A 25826-nucleotide genomic window follows, 5' to 3' on the forward strand; every position below is an offset into this window, starting at 1 on the left:
GGGCGTTCACTTAATGCAATAATTATAACATTGCTTGTGGGAACCTTGGGCAGCAGGGTGATGCACAATCTGTACTTGGGATTTTTTTTTGTTCATACACCGTGACAAAAGGTTTCCTTGCCGTTGGAAGAGTTTGGGTTGAGCATTGATTGGAAAGGGGCTGTCTTTCTTAACTTTTGGCTTGTAATTTGATCGTTGTGGGCTTTCCCCAGACGGCTAACGATTAATATGAATGGATGGTCCGATGTGAAATCAGTGGCGTGATCCTCAGACCAGGGACCCTCGTGATGTCAGGGCGGTAACCACACACCTGTCTGAACAGGTATTTAAAAAGAGCCACATGTGCCAGAAAGCCAGTAACTGAGAAGTGTTTCTGCTCCGTTCACTGGAGGAGTCACCGGCACTAAGAGAGCGCCGGGGGAAAAGGGAGAGATTCCGGGCTCCTCACCCTCACTGAAGCTCTGTCTCCACCAGCACCATACACAATGGGTGATCTCACATTCTGGGCGAAGTTACTGATCCTCTCCTGTTTTCTATCCTTCACATTAGAGCTGGAAAGAGCAGAGAAGATCGATCTGTCCAAAAGCTTCAATGAGGAGAAGCCCCTTCAAGATTCTGAGACATGGAGCCAGAAGCCTTCTCTCTTCCACCACTCCAATATCGTAAGCAACTACCTTTAAGAAAATGCATCTTTCAGCATGGAAGTTGTTTTTTAGTTCATTCCACTGAGTAACCTGTCCCCTTGGACCTTTGTAAGATGATTGAGTTTTATTTGTTTTGTAAATACGACCATTTCTATTCATATGGTTGGAATTGCAAACTGTCTTTGTTTTGTTCATTGTTCATTGCTCATTGTGTAAACTTTAGCATTTTAAAGAATGCAAGCAGCCACGCTAGAAAAGGAACGTTATGTCCCTTTTGTTTTGTTGTGATGGGTTCTTATTTGAAAGAGATAATATCTTATTTCGAGCTGAATGTTGTGAGGATTCCAGAGCAAGTTGCGCCCTGAGGTCATCTAGACTTGACAGAGCAAATGGGTGTGCTGTACCATAACATACACAACAAAAAAATACGGTCAATGTGTGTTTGTAAAAAATATTAGAGAAATGCCCAGCACTCTGGTAGATCTTAGGGGTGATAGAGGTTGATTACAGGAGGGTTGAATCCCCCCGCATCCTGCTTACTGTCTCATTTAGAAATAAATCCTTGTATTAGTGTGGCACCACTTACACCCTGGCAATTTTGGTGCATATAATTCCTGCCATTTTTAAAATAAAAACGTCTGCATTATCGTTGTAATGGATTAATTGCAGAAGATGTTTACAAAATATGTATGGGGAAATATGCATTTCTGTATGAGCTATGCAGAATTTCCTGCTGTGTTTTATGCTGAATCCGAGATTTGAGTTTAGCTCACAGGGGCACGATTCAGCGCCCCCGCCCCCTTCCTCCCCAACCAATTCCACCGCAGGGGTTTGTACCTCTGATTCAAATTCCCGATCCCTGCTGATAAATGCAAAACATTGTGGATGCTGGAAATCTAAAATAGAGATTGTGCTGGAAATTTTCAGGGCAGCGAGAGTAGAGTTCAGGACTTGACAATGAACAGCTTTTAAGTTGGTACACACCAAGGGAAAGGAGGACGTCTGAAATGAAAAAGAGGAAGGTCTAGTGGATGAAGGAAGGGCAGGAATGATTAAGTGACTAAAAGGATGATAGAACAAGGTTGTGCGGGCATTGGGATAAATAATACAATTCCATGGCTAAGCAAAATAAAATCAAAGGGACCATACACAGCAACCAAATTTTAAAGGGAGTATTGCCTACAACCCAGTGGACCTCTGTCTTTGTCTAACCAAGAGCTATTGTGTGCCCTGATTTTTATCACCTCACCTTAGATGTTACATAAGAACATAAGAAATAGGAGCAGGAGTAGGCCATCTAGCCCTTCGGTACCTGGACCTTAAGCTCTCCAATTCCCTCCCAAAACTTCTCCATCTCCCTGCTTCCATCACCTCTTCAAGATTCTGAGACATGGAGCGAGAACCAGAAGAAGCCTACCTCTTTGACAAAGTTTTTGGTAACTTCATGTTATATTTCCTTGTGTGGCTCAGTGCTAATTTTTGTTTGGTCAGGTTCCAGTGAGTTGTCTTGCAGTTATGCTACGATATTAAATTTGCTACCGGTTTTGTAAGAGGATACAACTTCCTCTCAGTAATAAAATGAATCCCTGGAGAAGTAAAATCCCACTTGCTACAGTGAAGTTAATTTGATTTTGATTTATTATTGATACATGATTAGTATACTGTGAAAAGTATTGTTTCTTGCATGCAATACAGACAAAGCATACTGTTCATAGAGAAGGAAATGAGAGCGCAGAATGTAGTATTACAGACATAGCTAGGATGTAGAGAAAGATCAACTTAACGCAAGGTAGGTCCATTCAGAAGTTTGACAGCAGGGAAGAAGCTGGTCTTGGATCAGTTGGTACATGACCTCAGATTTTTGTATCTTTTTCCCAACAGAAGAAGGTGGAAAAGAGAATGTCTGGGGTGCATGGGGACCTTAATTATGCTGGCTGCTCTTCTGCGAATGGATGGGAGGCTGGTTTGCATGATGCATTGGGCTACATTCACAACCTTTCTAGTTTCTTGCAATCAAGATTCAATTAACTGAGCATTATTAGAAGCCAGTTTGATGAATTAGAGAAAGCATCCTAGCTGCGAACTAAGTGATGACTGAATGTGACCGGTTGATCAATGTTATGATTTACAATTCAGCTTAAAAACTGTATCTCATTTTGACTAAACTGCACATCTTTCTTAATGTATTTCCAGGATGCTTGGAGGTTGCCTGGTCAGTACATAGTGGTGATGAAACGAAACGCTCACAAATCCCAGACTGAGTACACCAAGCACAGACTCCGCACTAAAGCAGCCAAGCTTGGCTATATGACAGAAGTTGTTCTTGTTTTCCATGAGGTTTTCAGGGGCTTTGTCATCAAAATGAGCAGCGATCTGTTAGACATGGTAAGAACCAGTCTTGTGTTAAATGTGAGATGGAGTGAGGTTGTTAAATGTGAGACAGAGAGAACGCAATGTGTTCAATGTAAATGTATAACTGAGAAAGCAATGGAACCAAGCTTTATCTATCAATATGTGTCAGTTGCTAATGTTTAGTCTTGAAAGAGGGCAGTCCACTTTAAAACTGCTTGGAGTACCTGGGCTAGTCCATCTGGTAGGTGAAGAAAAAAGATGAAGAAAAGCTTTTTCAAAGCCTGACTTACTGGCCTTCATTGATTGTGAAGCAATCTGGGACTGTCCTGAGGCTGTGAAAGGCACTATATAAATTTTTTTTAGGTGTCAGCCATGGCTTAGTTGATGGCGCTCCCACCTTTGAGTCGGGATGATGTGGAGATGCTGGCGTTGGTCTGGAATGGGCACAGTAAGAAATCTGTCAACACCAGGTTAAAGTCAACAGAGCTGCTCCTTCATCAGGGCTCTGAACACTCGTGATTCCAAATAAATCTGTTGGACTTCTTACCTTGAATTGGGAGATTTTTATTTCAAGTCCTGCTCAAGGGAGCATGAAAGTCAAGGCTGATGCTCCAGTGCAGTACTGAGGGAATGCTGCTCTGTCAGAGTAAATCAAGGCCCCATTTGCCCTGATGGGCAAATGTACAAAAGTCTATCCTGAAGAAGAGCAGGGAGATTATCCCTGATGTCCTGACCCATCGTTCTCCCTCAATCAATGGCAACTGGCCATTATCACATCATTGTTTGTTTTGCACAGGTTGCTTACTGCATTTCCAACATTACAATAGTGTCTACATTTCAAAAGAGCTGTAAAGTGCTCTGGGATATCCGATGTCCATGAAAGGTGCTGTATAGATGCAAGTCTTTTATTTTTATGTAAATAACCTCTGTGTAGCAAACATGTCTATAAGCGTACTTTGTGAAATTTTTGCATAGGCTCTGAGACTACCTCATGTTGAATATATTGAAGAGGACTCATCCTTGTTTGCTCAGACTATTCCCTGGAACCTAAATCGGATTGCTCCATCAGGTCAGAGAGTGGAACAATATAACCCTCCAAGTAAGTTCCTTTTGCACCTTGGCATTCAAACCAGTTTCAATAATTAGATTAAAAATTATTTGCATGTTTTATTGCTTACTGTTTGATTTGGACTACTAAGGTGTCAATTTTCACTTTTGAGTTTAGTATCAACATTAAATGCAGGGTTAGGATCCCTCCACTCTGTCCTAACAATGTAAATTTACTGTAATTTCAGAACAGCCTATACTGCAACATGCTTCTCCCACCTATCTGCAACATCACTTCTCCCACCTATCTGGCTTCTGTGTATGATACTGTGGTGGCAATTTGTGGAAATCAAAACTAATTTCACTTCTTAATGAGAAAACATTTTTTTTGCACTCTTCATCTGCTAAATTGTAATTGATTGGAACATAAACAACATATCCAATATGTTATTTTTCTAATTTTTTGTTAGATAATGGTGATCTGGTGGAAGTTTATTTGCTTGACACTAGTGTGCAGAGAAACCATCGAGAGATTGAAGGGAAAGTCCTAGTTACGGAGTTTGAGAATGTCCCAGAGGAAGATGGCACTCGATTTTACCGTCAGGTAATTCAACTGTCACTGACTCAGAAATAGCTTGGAAATTTCCACTTGCAGACGTATTAATTTATCTAGAAACAGCGTCATATGCACTCAATATTAACTCTAGTTCTCTTTCCTCAAACTACCAGACCTGCTGACATTTTCCAGCGTTTCCTGTTTTTATTTTAGATTTCCAACATCCATAACATTTTGTTTTTATATTTAATTTATTGATGTTAGTTGGGTCAGGATTTTGGAGTGAAGACTTAGGGGAAATCACATTTGGATCATATTGCTTTGACATTTGACTCCCTTTGGTCCAGAAGTCACTCATGTTATAAGATTGATAATAGAGGGAATAAATAGTGAGGTGCTTAAGAAGATGTCTATGATTCAATAATATTGCAGTGTTTACAGAGCAAGCTCTCAAAAATGCATCACCTTGAAGATTCTAGCGTTTTAATAATTCATTCTTGGGATATGGCCTTGCCATCAAAGCCACCATTTATTGTGCACTTCTAACTGCCTTCTCGAGTGGCTGCAGTCCATGTGGTACAAATATTCAACAGCTCCGCTGCATAGGGGAGCTCCAGAACACTGACCTAATAGTTAATATATGTACAAGTCATGAGCATAAGGAATATAGTATGTATACTAAGTTTGCAGATGACACCAATATTGGTGGCATAGTGGACAGTGAAGAAGATTATCTCTGATTCCAACGGGATCTTGATCAATTGGGAAAGTGGATGCGCCAATGGCAGATGGAGATTAATTTAGATAAATGCAAGGTGATGCATTTTGGTAGATTGGACCAGGGCAGGACTTACTCAGTTAATGGTTGGGCATTGGGAAGAGTTACAGAACGAAGAGATCTAGGGGTACAGTTCATAGCTCCTTGAAAGTGGAGTCACAAGTGGACAGAGTGGTGATGAAGGCATTTGGCATGCTTGGTTTCATTGGTCAGAATATTGAATACAGGACATCTTGTTCAAATTGTACAAGACATTGGTAAAGCCACACTTGGAATACTGTGTACAGTTCTGATCACCCTATTATAGAAATGATATTATTAAACTTGAAAGAGTGCAGAAAAGATTTACTAGGATGCTACCGGGACTTGATAGTTTGAGTTATAAAGAAGAAGCTGGATAGACTGGGACATTTTCTCTGGAGTGTAGAAGGCTGAGGGGTGACCTTATAGAGGTCTATAAAATAATGAGGGGCATAAATCAGCTAGAAATATCATTTCCCAAAGGTAGGGGAGTCTAAAACTAGAGGGCACAGGTTTAAGGTGAGAGATATAAAGGTGTCCAGAGGGACAATTTTTTTTCAGAGGGTGATGAGTGTCTGGAACAAACTGCCAGAGGTAGTAGTAGTGACGGATACAATTTTGTCTTTTAAAAAGCGTTTAAACAGTTACATGGGTAAGATGGGTATAGAGGGATATGGGCCAAATGTGAGCAATTGTGATTAACCTAGGGGTTTTAAACAAAAAGGTGGTATGGACAAGATGGGCCGAAGGGCCTGTTTCCATGCTATAAATCTCTATGACTGTATGACTATACAGCCCATCTAGCATGCTTCATCATTCTATATGCTCATGGGTGAACTTTGGCTTCAACTCCACTTTCCCACCCGCTCCTCATATTCCTTGATTCCCTGAGAAACGGCCTCTCCAATCAGCAATGGAGCAATCATAACTTCCAGGGTAGAGAATTCTAAAGATTCACAACATTTTGAGTGAAGAAATTTCTCCTCATCTCACTCCTTAATGATCAGCTCCTTAGCCCCAGGCTGTGCCTTTGTTCTAGCTATCCCAGCCAGGGGAAACAAGCTCTGTGTCTACACTGTTAATCAACTTCACAATCTAAAGTGAGATCACATGGTGTTCTTCTAAACTCTGGAGACTGCGGACCCAATTGATATGTGACTTGGAAATGCTCAATTATGTGATTGCCATTGAATGTTTCTTTTATATATCTCATTGATAGATTAGCTTCTAGAATTATTTGGATATCTGGCTATTAGATAGTTTAGAGTCCAGAGAAAAGCCAGTCTGTGATATGGAGAAGTCTGATAACCTTCAATATCCTGTTTCAGACACACTGCCAGAACCATCATTATTGGTGTGTGTGTGTGTGTGTGTGTGTAGACTTCTTCCTAGAGACAAAATTAATTTTTGCATAATATATTTGGCACTATTTCATGCTGTAGAGAGACAGAAGTGAAAAACCAAGAAAACGTTCAATTACTGAGATCTGGACGTTAATTGTAACAAATAATTGAGAGAATGGAGCTGTGAGAAAGTGTGCCACGCAGTGCTTACTGACGATCTTTTCTAACATGCAAATTGTTTTGCGGTTGGTCCCCTCTAGGCTAATAAGTGTGACAGTCATGGAACCCACATTGCAGGAATAGTGAATGGGCGTGACTCTGGGGTAGCAAAAGGAGCAAATGTCCGCAGTGTGAAAATTCTCAACTGTCAGGGCAGGGGCACTGTAAGTGGAGCACTGGCTGGTGAGTGACATCTTTAATCTTGAACCAGGTTGAATTGCTAGCTTTTGAGGAGGTGGGTAGTGGTGTTAGGACAAAAACAGGGTGAGCCACACAGGTCCTTTACATAAGAACATAAGAAATAGGAGCAGGAGTAGGCCAACTAGCCCTTCGAGCCTGCCCCGCCATTCAATAAGATCATGGCTGATCTGTCGTGGCTCAGTTCCACATTCCCGCCCTCTCCCCATAACCCTTAATCACCTCTCTCATCAAAAACCCATCAACCCGCATCTTAAAAATATTTAGCGAGGTAGCCTCCACCACTTCAACGGGCAGAGAATTCCAGAGATTCACCACCCTTTGAGTGAAGAAGTTCCTCCTCATCTCTGTTCTAAACCGCCCCCCACTTTATCTTGAGGCTATGCCCCCTAGTCCTACTATCCTTTCTGAGCGGGAAGAGTCTCTCCACCTCTATCCTATCCATCCCATTCATCATCTTATACGTCTCAATGAGATCTCCCCTCATTCTTCTAAACTCTAACGAGTACAAGCCTAATCTATTCAGCCTCTCCTCATAGCTCAACCCCCTCAACTCTGGCATCAGCCTAGTAAACCTCCTCTGCACTCCCTCCAAGGCTAAAATATCCTTGCGTAAGTACAGCGCCCAAAACTGCACACAGTACTCCAGCTGCGGCCTCACCAATGCCTTATACAGCCGCAGCAAGACCTCCCTACTTTTATATTCAATCCCCCTCGCGATGAAGGCCAGCATCCCATTCGCCTTCCTGACCACCTGCTGCACCTGCAAGCTGGGTTTTTGCGACTCATGCACAAGGACCCCGAGGTCCCTCTGCACCGTCGCCTGCTGCAGTTTTTCGCCACGTAAGTAATAATCCTTCCTACCATTATTCCTACCAAAGTGGACCACCTCGCACTTGCCAACATTAAATTCCATTTGCCATTTCCTGGCCCATTCGCCCAGCCTATCTAGATCCTTCTGTAGACCCTCCCCACCCTCCGCACAATTTGCCTTTCCACCAATTTTGGTGTCATCAGCAAATTTCAACACCCTACACTCGGTTCCCTCCTCCAGATCATCTATATAAATGGTAAATAGCTGAGGCCCCAGCACCGACCCCTGGGGCACTCCACTAGTCACCAATCCGAATATTACCCATTGACCCCCACTCTCTGCCTCCTAGTTGATAACCAATCCTCTATCCACGCTAACACCCTACCCCCAACTCCATGCCCCCTTACCTTCTGCAATAACCTCTTGTGAGGTACCTTGTCAAACGCCTTCTGAAAATCAAGAAAGACCACATCCACCGGCTCTCCTCTATCCACCGCCCTAGACACATCCTCATAGAACTCCAGTAAATTTGTCAGACACGACTTCCCTTTAAGGAAACCGTGCTGCGTCTGCTCTAATAAGCAGTTCCCCTCAAGATGCCTCGCTATTTCCTCCTTGATGACGGATTCTAACATTTTACCTACAACAGACGTTAAACTAACTTACACGTGTTTTTTTTTATTGTCCATCTACTGCACAGTTCTAGGGATAGCTTGCATGCTCACCAACTTAGATGGGATGCGGTGCACAGAATGGGGAAGTTCAAGAGAAAGATGGAAAACTATAACTATATCAAACAAAAAAACACACAGGGTATCGATAAGTGGAGTCTAAATGAGAATAATCTTAAAAGACAACCGAGGATCAGAACATTGAAATGAGGAGACAAGTGAAAACTGAATTATTAAATATCTCGAGCTATTAAAATTGTGGCCTTGAGGCTTGGTACAAATAATTAATATGATTTTTCTTGTTGACCAAGGAAGCCTTGGCTAGATGTATTTTTTTTTGTAACCTAATTTAGTGTGGACCAAACTGCCATAATGACTTGGAGTGGCAGCGAGTTGTCATATGTTTATAATTTGGGAGGGATTTTGCAGAATTATTTTCACTGTGGTGCAGGTATTTTTAGGATTAGTTCTTTTTTTTAAAAAAAAGTGGACTTTTGCATTACATGAGAGCATACATTAGAATGCAAAGATTTTGGTGATTTTATAAAAAACACAATCAGGATTTTCAGTCCTGCCAACAACAGCCCCCCCCCTCCCCCGCCACATGTTCCCTGGCAGCAGAGGGTATGAACATCGGGAAACCCCACTGACAGTGGCGGGACTGGAAGATCCCACCACCAGCCAATTTTGGGCTACCTGTTGGGATATCCCCAAATTATATCAAACCAGGATATCCGGCTGTGTATCTTTATTCAACCCACCCTCTGCCAGTAGCAAAAAACATTTAATCTAACAAAGGTTCCCTTTCCCTTGGATACCTTTCCAGATCCAATAGCTATGTTTGAAAAAGAGCCAGTTTAGTCACTCTTTCTTGAGTTGAGATAGAGTAAGATTATTAAAAAGATAAGTGCAGACGCAACTATATTCATGTGGATTATCCATAAAAATCACATCCAATAGTAAGTAAATATATATTTTAAAAAATTATACAGAAAAATGCTTGACGAAAGTTGTGATTGATATGATTCTTTTCAGTATTGTTGGTTTGTACTGGTGCATACTTGATTCTTCAGTTCAAGTGAGCCGTGGTTTGGTAGAGATTCCAGTTCTTTCCAGCCACGATCCATCTGCTGGCTTATCAATTTTTTTAGAGTTAGAGTTTTAGACAGTCCTGCAAAACTAGCTATTTGATAGGGGCCCTGCCTCGGTTACTGTATCCTTTTCAGTATGACATACTTTCAGCTGCTGTTTCTCAGCGCGCGCACACACAGCCCAGCCCAGTAAGCTGGTAGGGAGCAGGTTTTTAATCCTCAGATGTTATTTCAAGAGGAACGGAATGTACTAGCCCTTCTGAGCCATTATAGCCAGGATACTTGTATTTCTTTGATTACCATCTTTGGTAAAGACAATCTTTGGATTGTCTGGAAACATGGAGGTGTTCCACTTTTCCTCAGAGAACCCTTGCAGCCATTCCTATCAGTGACTAGTTGCACGTTCACAGCCATCATCCACATCCAAGTCCATTTTGAAAAATATACAACTCGGGTCCTTTTTCCATGTACAATTCCAAGGTTTTGCTTCATCGTCATAACACATTGCATACGTGTTAAAAGTGTCAGAAGTGTGCATCCCTTATGTTTAAGTAAATTATATGATCAGATATCGTAAATAACTTGCCTGAAGCCTAAAACTGAACATGTGGCTACTCATTGTTCTGAATGTCATTTTTTTACATTTTCACATCAGCCCCCTCTACAATGTTTGATCGCCTTTTGTTATGGACCGCCCTGCATCTTTAAAAATAACTTATAGAACATTACAGCGCAGAACAGGCCCTTCGGCCCACGATGTTGCGCCGACCAGTTAAAAAACAATGACCCTCTAACCTAAACCAAACCCTTTCCATCCATAAACCTATCCACGGATCTCTTAAACACCCCCAAACTAGGCACATTTACAACTGCAGCAGGCAGGGCATTCCAATCCCTCACCACCCTCTGGGTAAAGAACCTACCCCTGACATCCGTCCTATAACTACCCCCCCTTAATTTAAAGCCATGCCCCCTCGTGCTAGCTTTCTCCATCCGAGGAAAAAGGCTATCACTGTCCACCCTATCTAAACCTCTAATCATCTTATATGTTTCAATAAGGTCCCCTCGTAGCCGCCGCCTTTCTAACGAAAACAGCCTCAAATCCCTCAAGTCTCTCCTCATAGGACCTCCCCTCCATACCAGGCAACATCCTAAATTTCATCTAAAATGGTTAGCAACAAATATGTCAGACTGAAAGGGGAAGTGATACATTTATGTTTGTTTAAATATTAGTATGGGTCCTTCCTTTTAAGAGAGAGCAGTCCCAAAGACAAAAGAATAAAGATTATGATACAAACAGGTGAGATGTTAGGGCAGAAAGAGAAGTATGGGAGATGCTAACAGACATGGTTTCTGTTCCTCTGTTATTCAGGTTTGGAGTTCATCAGGAAAACTCTAATTCTGCAGCCCTACCAACCCTTGATTGTGCTGCTGCCCTTTGTAGGGGGCTTTAGTCACATTTTGAACACAGCGTGCAGACTGCTGACACAAACAGGTGTGGCATTAGTTGCAGCAGCTGGTAACTACAAGGATGATGCCTGCCTCTATTCACCTGCTTCAGAACCAGAGGTACATTTGTCATTCCAATTCACAACCTGCACTGACGTACTAGTGGGGATGCCAAGAAACATTTGGGGTGAGGTTCAGAAGAGGGGATGACTCAAACAATGCATAGTAAGTCAGTTCAGACTGATTTGGATTTGACTCATTGTAGATAAGGGATGTATGTGTCACATCAGGGGCAACCTAGAATGGGGGGGAAACAACAGAACAAAATATGGGGTGAAAAATAACATGTAAACAGCTGATAACCAGCTTGTTTCCCCTTCACATTCCACGCTAAACTTTTAGGTTATCACTGTTGGTGCCACTGACAATAATGACCAGCCAAGTGTCACTGGAAACATGGGAACTAATTTTGGCCGTTGCGTTGACCTTTTTGCTCCTGGTGATGACATCATTAGTGCTTCCAGCGACTGCCTCACCTGTTTTACCTCAAGGAGTGGAACTTCACAAGCAGCAGCTCATGTGGCAGGTACAGAGTAAGAATGAGATTTAGCAACACCGGCAGAATGGAACTAAAACCTGGTCCAAAGCATTTGGCATAGCATTTTGGGGAGTGGCATTGGATCATAGTTCCCAGCTTCCAAGCAAATTGCCAATTTCATTGTGTTAGTACAGAAATAGACCATTTAACCCCTTGTTCTACCACCGCCCCCCCCCCCCCCCCCCCCCCCCCCCAAATTCATTGGGATATGACAGATCTGTGATTTAACCTTTCATATCCATTTTGCCCCATTTCCTTTAAAACTTTTGCTTAACAAAAACTGAGGGGGTGGCACAATGACTCTCACTGCTGCCTCACAGCTCAAGGGGCTTGTGTTGTTTGTGCAGAGGCTGCATGGGGACAGTAGGAGGAGAGGTAATAAGCCGTGGATAACGAAGGAGGCGAAGGAAAGTGTTAAATTAAAAGCGGAGGCGTTTAGAGTAGCTAAGAGTAGTGGGCGAGAAGAGGAGTGGGAGAGGTTTAAATGTCAACAAAGATTGACAAAGAAGTTGAGAAAGAAAGGTAGGAGAAACTATGAAGCTGGGCTAGCGCTTAATATAAAAAAGGATAGCAAGAGTTTTTATAAATATATAAAAAGGAAGAGGCTGGCTAGGGTGAACGTTGGTCCCTTAGAGGATGAGAAGGGGGACTTAGTGGTAGGGGATGGGGATATGGCTAAGGTCTTGAATAACTTTTTTTGTTTCTGTCTTCACAGAGGAGGATGTGAATAATTTGCCGGGTGTTAGAGATGGAAAGGTGGTAGGACTGGAGGGTCTTAATGACAACACTGTTACTAGAGAGGCGGTGCTCGACAGACAGGAGGGGGGCTGATTGTGGACAAGTCGCCAGGACCGGATGGAATGCATCCGAGGGTTCTGAAAGAAATGGCGGAGGTGATAGTGGATGCCTTGGTGGTTATTTTCCAAACCTTGCTGGATTCCAGGGAAGTGCCGGAAGATTGGAAAACGGCTAATGTTACGCCGTTGTTTAAGAAGGGTGCCAGGCAAAAGGCAGGGAATTATAGGCCGGTTAGTTTAACGTCTGTTGTAGGTAAAATGTTAGAATCTGTCATCAAGGAGGAAATAGCGAGGCATCTTGAGAGGAAGTGCTTGATAGAGCAGACGCAGCACGGTTTCGTTAAAGGGAAGTCGTGTCTGACAAATTTACTGGAGTTCTATGAGGATGTGTCTAGGGCGGTGGATAGAGGAGAGCTGGTGGATGTGGTCTTTCTTGATTTTCAGAAGGCATTTGACAAGGTACCTCACAAGAGGTTATAGCAGAAGGTCAGGGGACATGGAGTTGGGGGTAGGGTGTTAGTGTGGATAGAGGATTGGTTGTCAAATAGGAGGCAGAGAGTGGGGGTCAATGGGTGCTATTCGGATTGGCGGATGGTGACTAGTGGAGTGCCCCAGGGGTTGGTGCTGGGGCCTCAGCTATTTACCATTTATATAGATGATCTGGAGGGGGGAACTGAGTGTAGGGTGTTGAAATTTGCTGATGACACCAAGATTGGTGGAACGGCAAATTGTGCGGAGGGTGTGGAGAGTCTACAGAAGGATCTAGATAGGCTGGACGAATGGGCCAGGAACTGGCAAATGGAATTTAATGGTGGCAAGTGCGAGGTGGTCCACTTTGGTAGGAATAATGGTAGGAAGGATTATTACTTACGTGGCGAAAAACTGCAGCAGGCGACGGTGCAGAAGGACCTCGGGGTCCTTGTGCATGAGTCGCAAAAACCCAGCTTGCAGGTGCAGCAGGTGGTCAGGAAGGCGAATGGGATGCTGGCCTTCATCGTGAGGGGGATTGAATATAAAAGTAGGGAGGTCTTGCTGCGGCTGTATAGGGCATTGGTGAGGCCGCAGCTGGAGTACTGTATGCAGTTTTGGGCGCCGTACTTACGCAAGGATATTTTGGCCTTGGAGGGAGTGCAGAGGAGGTTTACTAGGCTGATGCCGGAGTTGAGGGAGTTGAGCTATGAGGAGAGGCTGAATAACTTAGGCTTGTACTCGTTAGAGTTTAGAAGAATGAGGGGAGATCTCATTGAGACGTATAAGATGATGAATGGGATGGATAGGATAGAGGTGGAGAGACTCTTCCCGCTCAGAAAGGATTGTAGGACTAGGGGGCACAGTCTCAAGATAAAGAGGGGGCGGTTTAGAACGGAGTTGAGGAGGAACTTCTTCACTCAAAGGGTGGTGAATCTCTGGAATTCTCTGCCCGTTGAAGTGGTGGAGGTTACCTCGCTAAATATTTTTAAGACGCAGGTTGATGGGTTTTTTGATGAGAGAGGGGATTAAGGGTTATGGGGAGAGGGCGGGAATGTGGAACTGAGCCATGACAGATCAGCCATGATCTTATTGAATGGCGGGGCAGGCTCGAAGGGCTAGATGGCCTACTCCTGCTCCTATTTCTTATTTCTTATGTTCTGCGTGGGCTTCCTCTGGGTGCTCCAGTTTCCTCCCACAGTCCAAAAGACATGTTGGTTGGGTGTATTGGCCATGCTAAATTCTCCCTCAATGTAGCCAAACAGGCAACGGAGTGTGGCAACTAGAGGATTTTCATTGTAACTTCATTGCAGTGTTAATGTAAGCCTATTTGTGACACTAAAACTTACAGGTTTAAGTCTCAGATTTAAAATTTAACCATTGATCTAGCATCAATGGCTGTTTGAAAATTTGGAATTTTATTCTGCAGTGTGTGTGTGTGTGTGTGTCACTTTTCTAACTTCACATTGGAAATGTCTGACTCAAACTTTTGGGCTATGTTTCTTAATCCTAGATTCCTCAACCTGTGGAAATAGTTTCTTTCTTTCCTCAATCTTTTAAATTCCAGGGAATACAACCCTAGCTTACATAACCTCTCTTTTAACCCTTGGAGTCTTATTCCAGTAAATCTACACTGCACTCTCTCCAAGATTAATTTAACCACCTTATTCTAGTATGGTTTAAAATGGCTTTGTATGGCATCTAACTCCTTTTTTAGTTACAAAGGCCAGCAATCCATTAGCTTTTTGATTATTTTCTTTATGCCTGTCCATGACTCTTGGTGATCAGTGTATCTGGATATCCAAGCTTATTTGGACTAGCTTTCCACTGTTGAGAAAGTGTCCTGTACCAACATTTTTAGGTTCAAAGAGGCAGACCCCACATTTTTCCAGTGAATTCAAATTGCCACAGTTTTTCCCATTCATTTAATCTAGAAGTAACTCCAATTTTATTCTCTCTCCTGTGCAGCTTAGTGCTACCAACCTAGTTCTCTATCCCATTATCTAAGTTGTCAATAAATACATTCAAGCTCCAACACAGATCCCTATAGGTTATCACGGGTCATATCCTGCATATTATCCTTGCCCTCTATTCCCAACAGTCAGCCAATTAATCAGATTGCAAGCTTCAACTTTAGCTATTAATTATCAGACATTTTCATTCAATGATTTTTGGAAATTCATGTAGATAACATCGATTGACAGTCCTGTTCACTACTTTAGTCACCTGTTCAAAAATCTTGGTCAGTCTCTCCAGACCTGACCTATCTGCGCAAGTTGGTGCTGATCAGTTGAAATGCTAAGATGCTTAGTCACTTCATCATTAATTGTCTACTCACATAATTTCCAAACAAATATTAGACTAATTATTCTATAATTTGCTTTCACATTTCTTAATGGAGTGATGTGCAATTTTCCACATTAAAGGAATGAGTCCTGTATTGAGAACTTTGAAAGATCATGATTTGGGCATTTGCAATGTTCTCATTTTTTTTATATAAACCCAGAGATGAAAACCATCTGATTCTGAGAATTTAACATTTTTCTAGCATCATTACATCCTAGTTTACTGTTAGTTTTATACATCAGCGCTTATTGGCCAAGGTATTGGTCTGGACAATCCACTAAGGAGCTATTGCCCCTATGCTTTTGTGTATTCAGACACAAAACTACACACCATCACACTGGCACATACCATTCAGCACTTCTTGCAGTATAAGTTGTTCCCTTTGAAATTTGGCATTCTTCTTTCTGTCCTGTTTTTATGAAAAGCTTTGACTGCATTTCTCTTTTTACAGCAAAATGATAGATGTTTATGTTGTGTTTGAAAATGATTTAGTGAAGTCTGAAACTAGGAACTCAAATCTAAACAAGGCAAACTATATAGGTGTCAGCAGCATATTAGCTAAGGTAAAGTAGGAAACCACACTAAGATAAAGCAAGAGACAAGTGAAGACTAGCATTTAAGTAATACATAATTTGTTGAAATTATGCATTATTTTAAGGCACAAATTGAAAAACCATCCAACAGTGGTTAACAAGTGGACTTAGAGATAATATTAGATCAAAGGAGGAGATTTACATTGTCAAAAATTGAGATGATGGCATAGTAGTAATGTCACTGGATCAGTAATCCAGAGTCGCAATCTATTGCTCTAGGGAAATCATATACATCCTACCACGGCAGCTAGTGGAATTTAAATTCAATTAATTAACAAATTAATTTTTATAAATCAGAATTCAAAGTTATTCTTGGTAATGGTGACCATTAAACTATCGTAGATTGTTGTAAAAACCTATCTTGTTCACCGAGGCTCTTTAGAAAAGGAAACTTCCTGTCCTTACCTGCAAGTGATTTCAGACTGACAGCAACGTGGCTGACTCTTAATTGTTCTCTAAAATGACCCAGCAAAACATGCTGGCCCTGTCAGTGAAGCCCACATCCCATCAAACCAAAGTTGTGAGCCCGGGAATTGTAAGTAAATTAGAACTCAGCAAAGGAGGACCAACAGATTGATAAGATAAAAGAGAATGAGAGTTAGATCAGCAAGAGTCACAAAAGCAGATTATAGAAATGTCTATAGGTATGTAAATGGGAAAGGATTGGTGAAAGTAAAGGTGGGCCCATTAATGGTAGAAATTTTAATAGCAATAAGGAAATGGCAGAGAGATTAAACAAATTTTTTTTCATGCGTCTTCAGGGTAGAAGACACAGGAACATTTCAGAAATAACGGGCATTAAGGATCTAGAAGAGAGGTGGAACCTGAATCATACTTTTTTTTAAAGTACGAGAGAAATTAAGAGGATTAAGTGTTGACAAAACTCTTAGAGCTGACAACCTACATCTTTGGATTTTAAAAGGGCTACTTGCAGAGATAATGGATGGATTTCTCTTAATCTTCCAGAATTCCGTAAATTCTAAGAACAATTCCCAGGAATTAGAAGGTAGTAAATAGAACCCCAGTATGTAAGAATGGAGGGATAGAGAAAATGGTGAGTTTATAGACTAATTAAAATAACATCAGTAGTAGGTAAATTGCTAAAATCTCTTGCTCGGGACATGGTAACAAAACACTTAGACAATCAGAACATAAACAACCAGAGTCAACACAGATTTATGAAAGAGAAATAGCATTTGACGTATCTTGTTTTAATTTGAGAATGTAATTGAATATTTTTGAATCATGAATGACTGAGAAATATTTAGATTCAGAGGGAACCGGGTGTCATCTTGCATGAATTACAGAAAGTTAACATGCAGGTACAGCAAGCAGTTAGGAAAGCAAATGGCATGTTAAGGCTTTATTACAAAGGCATTGGAGCATAAGAGCCAAGGGATCTTACTGCAACCATAGGAATTGGTGAGGCCATACCTGGATTTGTTTGGTTTTCTTTACCTACCGCATGGTGGGTTGTTGCATAAGGTTAAATCTCATGGGATCCAGGGTGAGTACCTAAATGGATACAAAATTGCCTTGATGACAGAAGACACAGGGTGGTTATAGAGGGTTGTTTTTCAAACTGGAGGCCTGAGACCAGCGATCTGCCTCTGGGATCAGTGCTGGGCCCACTTATCATTTATATTAATGATTTGGATGAGAGTATAGGAGACATGTTCAGTAAGTCTGCAGATGACACCAAGATTGGTGGCGTCGTGGACAGTGAAAAGAGTTATCTCGGATTGCAACGGGATCTTGATTGATTGGGCCAGCGGGCTGACGATTGGTAGATGGAGTTTAATTTAGATAAATGTGAGGTGATGCATTTTGGTAGATTGAATCAGGGCAGGACTTATTCAGTTAATGGTAGGGCATTGGGGAGAGTTACAGAACAGAGATCTAGGGGTACATGTTCATAGCTCCTTGAAAGTGGAGTCACAGGTGGACAGAGTGGTGAAGAAGGCATTCAGCATGCTTGGTTTCATTGGTCAGAACACTGAATACAGGAGTTGGGATGTCTTAAAGTTGTACAAGACTTTGGTAAGGCCACACTTGGAATACTGTGTAGAGTTCTGGTCACCCTATTATAGGAGGAGTGCAGAAAAGATTTACTAGGATACGACCAGAACATGATGGTTTGAGTGACAAGGAGAGGCTGGATAGACTGGGATTTTTTTCTTTGGGGCATAGAAGGCTGAGGGATGATCTTATAGAGGTCTACAACATAATGAGGGGCATAGATCAGTTAGATAGTCAATATCTTTTCCCAAAGGTGGGGGAGTTTAAAACTAGAGGGCAGAGGTTTAAGATGAGAGGGGAGAGATTCAAGTGTCCGGAGGAACAATTTTTTTCAGTGTCTGGAACGAGCTGCCAGAGGTGGTGGTAGTAGAGGCAGATACAATTGCCTTTCAAAAAGCATTTAGACAATTACATGGGTAAGATGGGTATAGAGGGATACGGGCCAAATGCAGGCAATTGGGACCAGCTTTGGTCGTTAAAAGGGCAGCAAGGACAAGTTGGGCTGAAGGGCCTGCTTCTATGCTGTAAACCTCTATCTATTTAAGATAGGGAAAATATGCCCTACAGGGAATGTAACAGATTCATTGGAGTGGTTCCTGGGGTGAAGGATTGTTATAGGAGAGATTAGAGTAGGCTGGGCTATATTCTCGAGTTTAGAATGAGTGGTGATCTAATTGAACAGAAAATTCTTAAGGCTTGATTGGGTAGATGCTGAGAATATCACCTCTGACTGGAATATCTGAAGAATACTGGGGCATAGTTGAAGAGTGAGGGATTGACCATTTGTAACAGATGAGGAAAAAAATATTCAATGAATATTTATTTCAAATTTTCTGCTTCAGAAAGGAAAGAATTCTCGGTTTTTGAGCATAACCCAAACAGATTGTGGGTACTCAGGAAATTAAGGGATACTGGGAAAGTGAGAAGGTGGGGTTGAGATATATAATCAGCCATGATTTTGTTGAAAGACAGAGCAGCTGAAAAGGGCCAAATGGCCTACTCATGCTTCTATTTCTTATTAGTTCAGGGACACATCGTTGCAAAAAAATTCTTGAGCATAATTCACCACTTCTTTGATATGAGCACCACTGTTTATTCAAATCCACAAGAAAATTAAACACCCCTTTCAAATCATCCTGCCTTTACTACATGGTAACCCAAATGAGATCACTGCAATATTGTTTTATTCGTAAGCCAATTGATAAATGGGCATTTTAATATCTCGTCATTGTATAAGATTGTATTTTTTGACTTACTTTATCCTTGACAGGCATTGCAGCAATGCTATTGAATGTGGATCCCAATATAACTGTATCTGAATTACGTCAGAAGCTAATTCATTACTCCACAAAGAATGCGATTAATGACGTGTGGTTTCCAGAGGAACAACGGCTCATCACACCCAACAGAATTGCACAATTGGCATCTCCTGTACTAACAGGTAAGTCAGTGGCTGGTATTGAATCAGTCATGTAATTCCCAAATTTAATCACAGCATTCCTACAGTGCAGAAGGGCACCATTCAGCCCATCGAGTCTGCACCGACTCTGACTGAGCATCTTACCCAAGCCCACCACCCTGGTGGTGGATTATCCCTCTAATCCCCCTAACCTACACATCTTGGGACACTAAAGGGACAATTTAGCCTGGCCAGTCCATCTAACCTGCACATCTTTGGATTGTGGGAGGAAACTCACGTGGACAATGTGAAAACTCCACACAAGACAGACACCCAAGGCTGGAATTGAACCAGGGTCCCCTAGTGCTGTGAGGCAACAGTGCTATTGCTGTGCCACCCCATCTATTTTAATGGTAGTATTTTTGTTTCAAAATGTATAGAATCCAAGATAGCATTATATATTTTTAAAAATCCTAAAAGCATTTGTTATAGACTATCTGTAACCCCCATGACTTGCCTGGGCTTGTAAAATCTCACTTACTGTCCTCTCTGGAGACAATACACATCTCTTCAACCTAAGCTAATGCTATCTCCACTCACATTGTCTACATCTTTAAGACTTGAATAGCAGGTTAGCTACAAAGACTTGCATTCTAATCAGTATTCTGTAAACTGTGTGTGTCTTTATATGCCTTTCTCTGATCAGAACCTTCCACACACCTGATGAAGGAATACCATTTCTGAAAGCTTGTGGGATTACTATCAAATAAACTGGTTGGACATAAACTTAGTGTTGTGAGACTTCTTACTGCATAAAAGCAGGAACAAACTACACAAACCAATCTTTCAATATACTTGTATTTCACTGAGCTACCATTTGGTTGCAGATTCAAATCACAATGATTATCAGCCAGTTTTTTTATTAATTCAGCTGGATGAGGTGAAGAAGAAAATACCTTTGCTAATAATATATAAAATGTCCTGCCCTGCTGTATTTTGTAACAATCACACAATGTGTGGTAACCGAATGGATAGGGAGTTGGCCTAACAAGCCAGAGATTGAGAGCTCAAATTCTATTGAAAGGGGTGGCACAGTGGTTAGCATTGCTGCCTCGCAGTGCCAGGGACCCGGATTCAATTCCCAGCTTGGGTGCCTGTGTAGAGTTTGCACATTCTCCCCATGTCTGCATAGATTTCCTCTAGTTTCCTCCCATAGTTCAAAAATGTGCCAGTTAAGTTGATTGGTCATGCTATGTTGCTCCTTGGTGTCAGGGGATTAGTAGGGTAAATATGTGGGGTTATGGGGATAGGGTCTGGGTGGGATTGTTGTCAGTACAAATTCCATGGGCAGAACGGCCACCTTCTGCACTGTAGGTATTCTATTCTGTGGGATTAGCACCAGATAAAATGACAGTGGGGTCTTAGTTACTTTAATCAGCCAGTTAGGATTTTTTTGAATTTAACTCAGGGCAGGGAAAACTTGTGGAGGCGAATTTTACTTTTGGAAATCAAGGGAACTGATCCCTTCACATTTGCATAGATCTGATTTGATTTTATGGTTGCAGGATACAGTGAAAAGCATTTTTTCTTGCACACTATACAGGCAAAACATACTACTCATGAAGTACATAGAGTAAAAGGGAAAGGTGAGGGTGCAGAATGTAGCTATAGGTAGGGTGAAGAGAAAGATCAGCTTAATATGATAGTCATATTATCATATGATAATATTAAAATTGTGACAGCAGCAGGGAAGCTCTTCTTGAGTCTGGTGCGTGATCTTAGACTTTGTCTTTTTCCCGGAAGAAGGTGGAAGAGAGAAATCTGGTGGCGGTGTCTAATAAGGAAGGTGGGTGGGCACAAATCAGTAAGCTGCCTGCCATTTAAAAATAAAACTAACCAACGAACTAGCAAACTTGTTAACACTTTAACGGTTCATTACTTTATATTGGCAAGTTTGGCAGCCCTTTATGCAGCTATGACAAGGCAACACAAGGTGGCTGCCACTGGGAGCATGGTTAAATGTACCAACAGATTCCATTCAGGGAAAGTGGCAGTGTCTGTATGAACCTTAATGACAGTTTTAAAATCTTTTTTGCCACCTTCAAAATGACGAGTCAAGACCGATTCTGAGAGCACGGGGACTTTACAGTTCTAGCCATCAGCATGGCATTATCCCTCTGCCACATGATAAACTGGCCTGCAGTGCTGTTTCTCAGAAACCTCATACCAAGATCTCATTCCTAATACAATGCAAATATAGCTGCCACAGCAATTCAATACTATGTTATTTATCAGCTCGGGTCACCAGAGCTTACTATGGGGTAACATTTTAAAACATGGTATGTATCATTGCTTCATAGAAACAATTCTCAGCTGCACCCAAGTCATAGGGAAAGGGGAAAATACACTAAAAAGGTTAAACTTCAATCATTGTGCATCATTTTTACACAGAGAACCAGCTGCTGTGCCGGACAGTATGGTCTAAGAGGTCAGGGCTCGCTCACTCAGCTAAAGCCACAGCACACTGCAATAAGAACGAGGAAATGTTCAGCTGTTCAAGTTTTTCCAAGAATGGGAAAAGAAGGGGTGAACATATAGAGGTAAGAGATGAAGCGTGTTTGTAATGGTTTCAATAGATTAGGACGACAATTAAACTGGAACAATAAAGGGCAGGAGCCATATTTGTAAAAGGCTCATTAGCATATAAAGGACAGTAGAGATGAGGTTCAGGGCTAATACTTACATTACTATAATCAGAACAACAACAGGTCTGTACAAAAATATACAACAGGAAAGAAAATCAAAATGCATCATTGAAAGGATTGAGCAAGAGAAATTAGACAGGAATTGTCAATTACCTGCATATATAATTGGTACTTTGTAAAAATAACAGGCAACAGCTTCCTATCCTGAAAACAATAATCTGGGAACACATTACTCTTTGCATGCATTATCATTTTAATTGTAGATTCAGAGATGGGTGTGATTTATGGTGTTTTGGGTTTTCCAGCAAGGAAAATGTTAGTGGGGTTACGATTGGATGGACAGCCCAATGTAGGTCATAGATTCCACACACAATCTTCCAGTTTATCTTCCTGATGAGACGGGCGTTAACATGGCATCCACATACTGCCTGAGATGCCCACTTTATCCATCAGGAAACCAAGTAATGAGGATAGAAATTCTGCATTTAAGAAGATTAGGCACACTGACACTTCTCTTTATGGTTCAAGCTTAGTATTATATTAAAGTATTTAGTCTACTTTGACTTTTGGATTTATTTGGAGAGGAATGGACACAATTCCACAAATAAAGAGTGGAGTAACCATGAATCGAGGGGTAATGTCTAATCGTGCAGTCTTGGATGGGCATAATTTGGAGTTGAAGGATGTCTGCTGTCGGAGTACATTCATTGTTTGTGCTGTTCTCATGGCAAATGCATAGCACAAAACTTGTTTTCCTTTTGTTAAAGCAGAAATTTAAATTTTTTTTTTGCAACACCAAGAATGTGAGGTTGTTTGGGAATGCTAAATTGCCCCTTAGTGTAAGGGGGACTAGCAGGGTAAATACATGGGGTTATGGGGAGAGGGCCTGGGTAGAATTATTGTTGATACAGGCTCGATGGGCTGAATGGCCTCCTTTGGTACTGTAGGGGTTCTGCGAAGTCCTGCAAATAGCACCTTCACATTGCCCTAGTCATTACATTTTTAAATCTAACTCTTTATTATTTGCATCCTAGGAAATCCGAGAGGTGAAGAAATGTATCGCTCACAATGCTGCTGACAGCCAGGGAGTTTATGCAATTGCCAGGTGCTGCACTTGGCCAAGAGCTGAATGTGTTGTTAATAGCAGCTCGGTGGCTGATGATGGCACTATGCAAATGGCAGGCTGTCCACATAAAGACTACCTCCTTACTGGTAAGCAACGTCGTTAGAACATTAGGCATGGACTGACTGGTAGTAACAGAATGTTGGAGCATCTAAATGGCAAAGTTCCAAACTTGAACATTAGCATTGAATGAGCTTCTAAATAGTCTACTCACGTGGAATAAATGTAACTACTTCTTATCTGGATTACAAGCAGCTTGCATGGATAATCGCACCAGATAATATGTAGGTTCCAGGGTTCAATTCTTAATCTGCATCAAGACAATTCCAGCTGTTGCAGTGATGGGAGCTTGATAATTATCCTCTCCTGTGTTCTCTGAACCTTTGAAGAATGTGATCTCATTGAAACCTAGAAAATAGTTAGTGGAATAGACAGGATAGGTTCAGGTAAGATGTTTTCCTTGACAGGGGAATCTAGAATCAGGGGCATGCCACTTAGGACGAAAGTGCGGAAAAATTTCTTTAAAGAGAGGGTTGTGAAGCTTTGGAATTCCCTGCCCGAGAAGGCTTTGGAAGCTCAGTCACTGAGTATGTTTAGAGATTGATAGATTTCTGATTAACAATAACGTAAAGGGTTATGAGGATAGTGGGTGTAAAAGGCATTCAAGTGTCCGGTCAGCCATAATAATATTAAATGGTGGAGCATGTTTGATGGCTTGAATGGTCTGCTCCTGTTCCTATGCCTCTAGACCCAGAAACTGATTGTTAAGGTCCCTACTTCTAATTCTTATTGAGTGACTCCTGCTGGAAGGGCAAGATTGTGGATGCCTGGCCCAAGATAGAGGTCCACTGACCATTGACTTGTTTATGATTATACTGCTGTGAATACTCACTGCTCAAGTTCAGGTGACAGTCACTTCCTTTTTCTTTTTGTCTATCCTTTCTAAATATTGAACACAATTGGATATATGAGTGGCACAGTAGTTGGCACTGCTGCCTCACAGTGCCAGGGACCCAAGTTTGATTTCTGGCTTGGGTCACTGTCTCTGTGGGATCTGCATATTCTCCCTGTGTCTGTGTGGGTTTCCTCTGGGTGCTCCGGTTTCCTCCCATAGTCCAAAGATGTGCCAGTTAGGTGCAGTGTACCCAAACAGGCACCGGAGTGTGACAACTAGGGGATTTTCACAGTAACTTGATTGCAGTGTGAATGTAAGTCTACTTGTGATGAATAAATAAATAAAATAAAACTTTAGTTCCCAGCCTTGGTCATCCTGCAGCCACGTCTCCGTAATCACAATCATATCGTACCTGTTTACAACAACTTGCCCCGTTAATTCATCTACCTTATTGCAAGTGCTCTGTGCACTCAAAGAGTGCCTTTAGATCTTTCTTAACATCTTGTACCATAGCCTTACTTGCTATTAGCTCTAATTTCCTCTGCCTTCTACTTTTACTTTCTACTTTGTTATCTTTCATTTCTATCTTTGTTTCCCTCTCGTGTCTCCCTGCTCAGATTCCCATCCTCCTGAAGTAGAAAGGGTCAAGAGCTTCAATTTTTAGGTGTCCAGATCACCAACCTGTCCTAGTGTCCCCATGCCAACACTTGATAGGCAAGGGGATTAAGGGTTATGGGGAGAGGGTGGGAATGTGGAACTGAGCCACGACAGATCAGCCACGATCTTATTGAATGGCGGGGCAGGCTCGAGGGGCTAGATGGCCTACTCCTGCTCCTATTTCTTATGTTCTTATAAGAAAGAAAGCCCAATGTCTGTACCGAAGACAAAGAAAATTTGGCATGTCAGCTATGACTTTCACCAACTTCTACAGATGCACCATGGTTGTATCACAGCTTGGTATGGCTCTTGCTCTGCCCTAGATCGCAAGAAACTACAAAAGATCATGAACGTAGCCTAATCCATCTCACAATCCAGCCTCCCACCTATTGACTCTGTCTACACTTCCTGCTGCCCCAGAAGAGCAGGCAGCATAATTAAAGACCACATGCAGCCTGGACAGTCTCTCTTCCACCTTCTTATATCGGGAAGAAGATACAAAAGCCTGAGCTCACATACCAACCAACTCAAGAACAGCTTCTTCTTTGCTGCCATCACTTTTGAATCAACCTATCTTGCACTAAGTTGATCTTTCTCTAGCTATGATTGTAACACTACATTTTCCACTCTTTCGTTTCCTTCTCTATGAAGAGAACGTTTCGTCTGCGTAGCACGCAAAAAACAATACTTTTCACTGTATGCTAATACATGTGGCAATAATAAATCAAATCAATCCTGCTGGGATGCTACCTGTTCAACTTCTACAGATTCTATTTCCCCCAGAATGGGTCCCAATGTCTCAGGAATCCAAATATCTCCCTCCGGCCACACATTCACAGGATCTATTTTCCTATTCCTGATCTCATCAGCACATGGGGGTAATTCTGAAATGACCACCTTTTGGGGTCCTGCTTTTAATTTATTTTGTAGCGATACCCCTTCCCTTTTTATACCAATGTCGTTGGTACCAACATGAACCATGACCTCTGGCTGTTCACCTTCCCCATTCAGAATGTTCTGCAGTTATGAACAACATTGTTAAA

General features: G+C 41.8%; 1 protein-coding gene across 1 annotated transcript in view; it reads left to right on the plus strand.

Moving 5' to 3' along the window:
* The first annotated feature begins 366 nt into the window (after window positions 1-366).
* pcsk9 (proprotein convertase subtilisin/kexin type 9) overlaps window positions 367-25826 on the plus strand; it is a 31725-nt gene continuing 6265 nt past the window's right edge. Inside the window, exons 1-10 of the mRNA XM_080195360.1 lie at window positions 367-662; window positions 2838-3029; window positions 3972-4095; window positions 4514-4647; window positions 7002-7143; window positions 11107-11303; window positions 11586-11769; window positions 19275-19445; window positions 21855-22003; window positions 23143-23320. Of these exons, the coding sequence (XP_080051486.1) occupies window positions 486-662; window positions 2838-3029; window positions 3972-4095; window positions 4514-4647; window positions 7002-7143; window positions 11107-11303; window positions 11586-11769; window positions 19275-19445; window positions 21855-22003; window positions 23143-23320 (1648 nt within the window). The 5' untranslated portion in view covers window positions 367-485. The remainder of the gene's footprint in view (window positions 663-2837; window positions 3030-3971; window positions 4096-4513; window positions 4648-7001; window positions 7144-11106; window positions 11304-11585; window positions 11770-19274; window positions 19446-21854; window positions 22004-23142; window positions 23321-25826) is intronic.

Source organism: Carcharhinus amblyrhynchos, chromosome 9 (genome assembly GCF_965287045.1).
Source record: "Carcharhinus amblyrhynchos chromosome 9, sCarAmb.v2.hapA, whole genome shotgun sequence".
Taxonomy (NCBI): domain Eukaryota; kingdom Metazoa; phylum Chordata; class Chondrichthyes; order Carcharhiniformes; family Carcharhinidae; genus Carcharhinus; species Carcharhinus amblyrhynchos.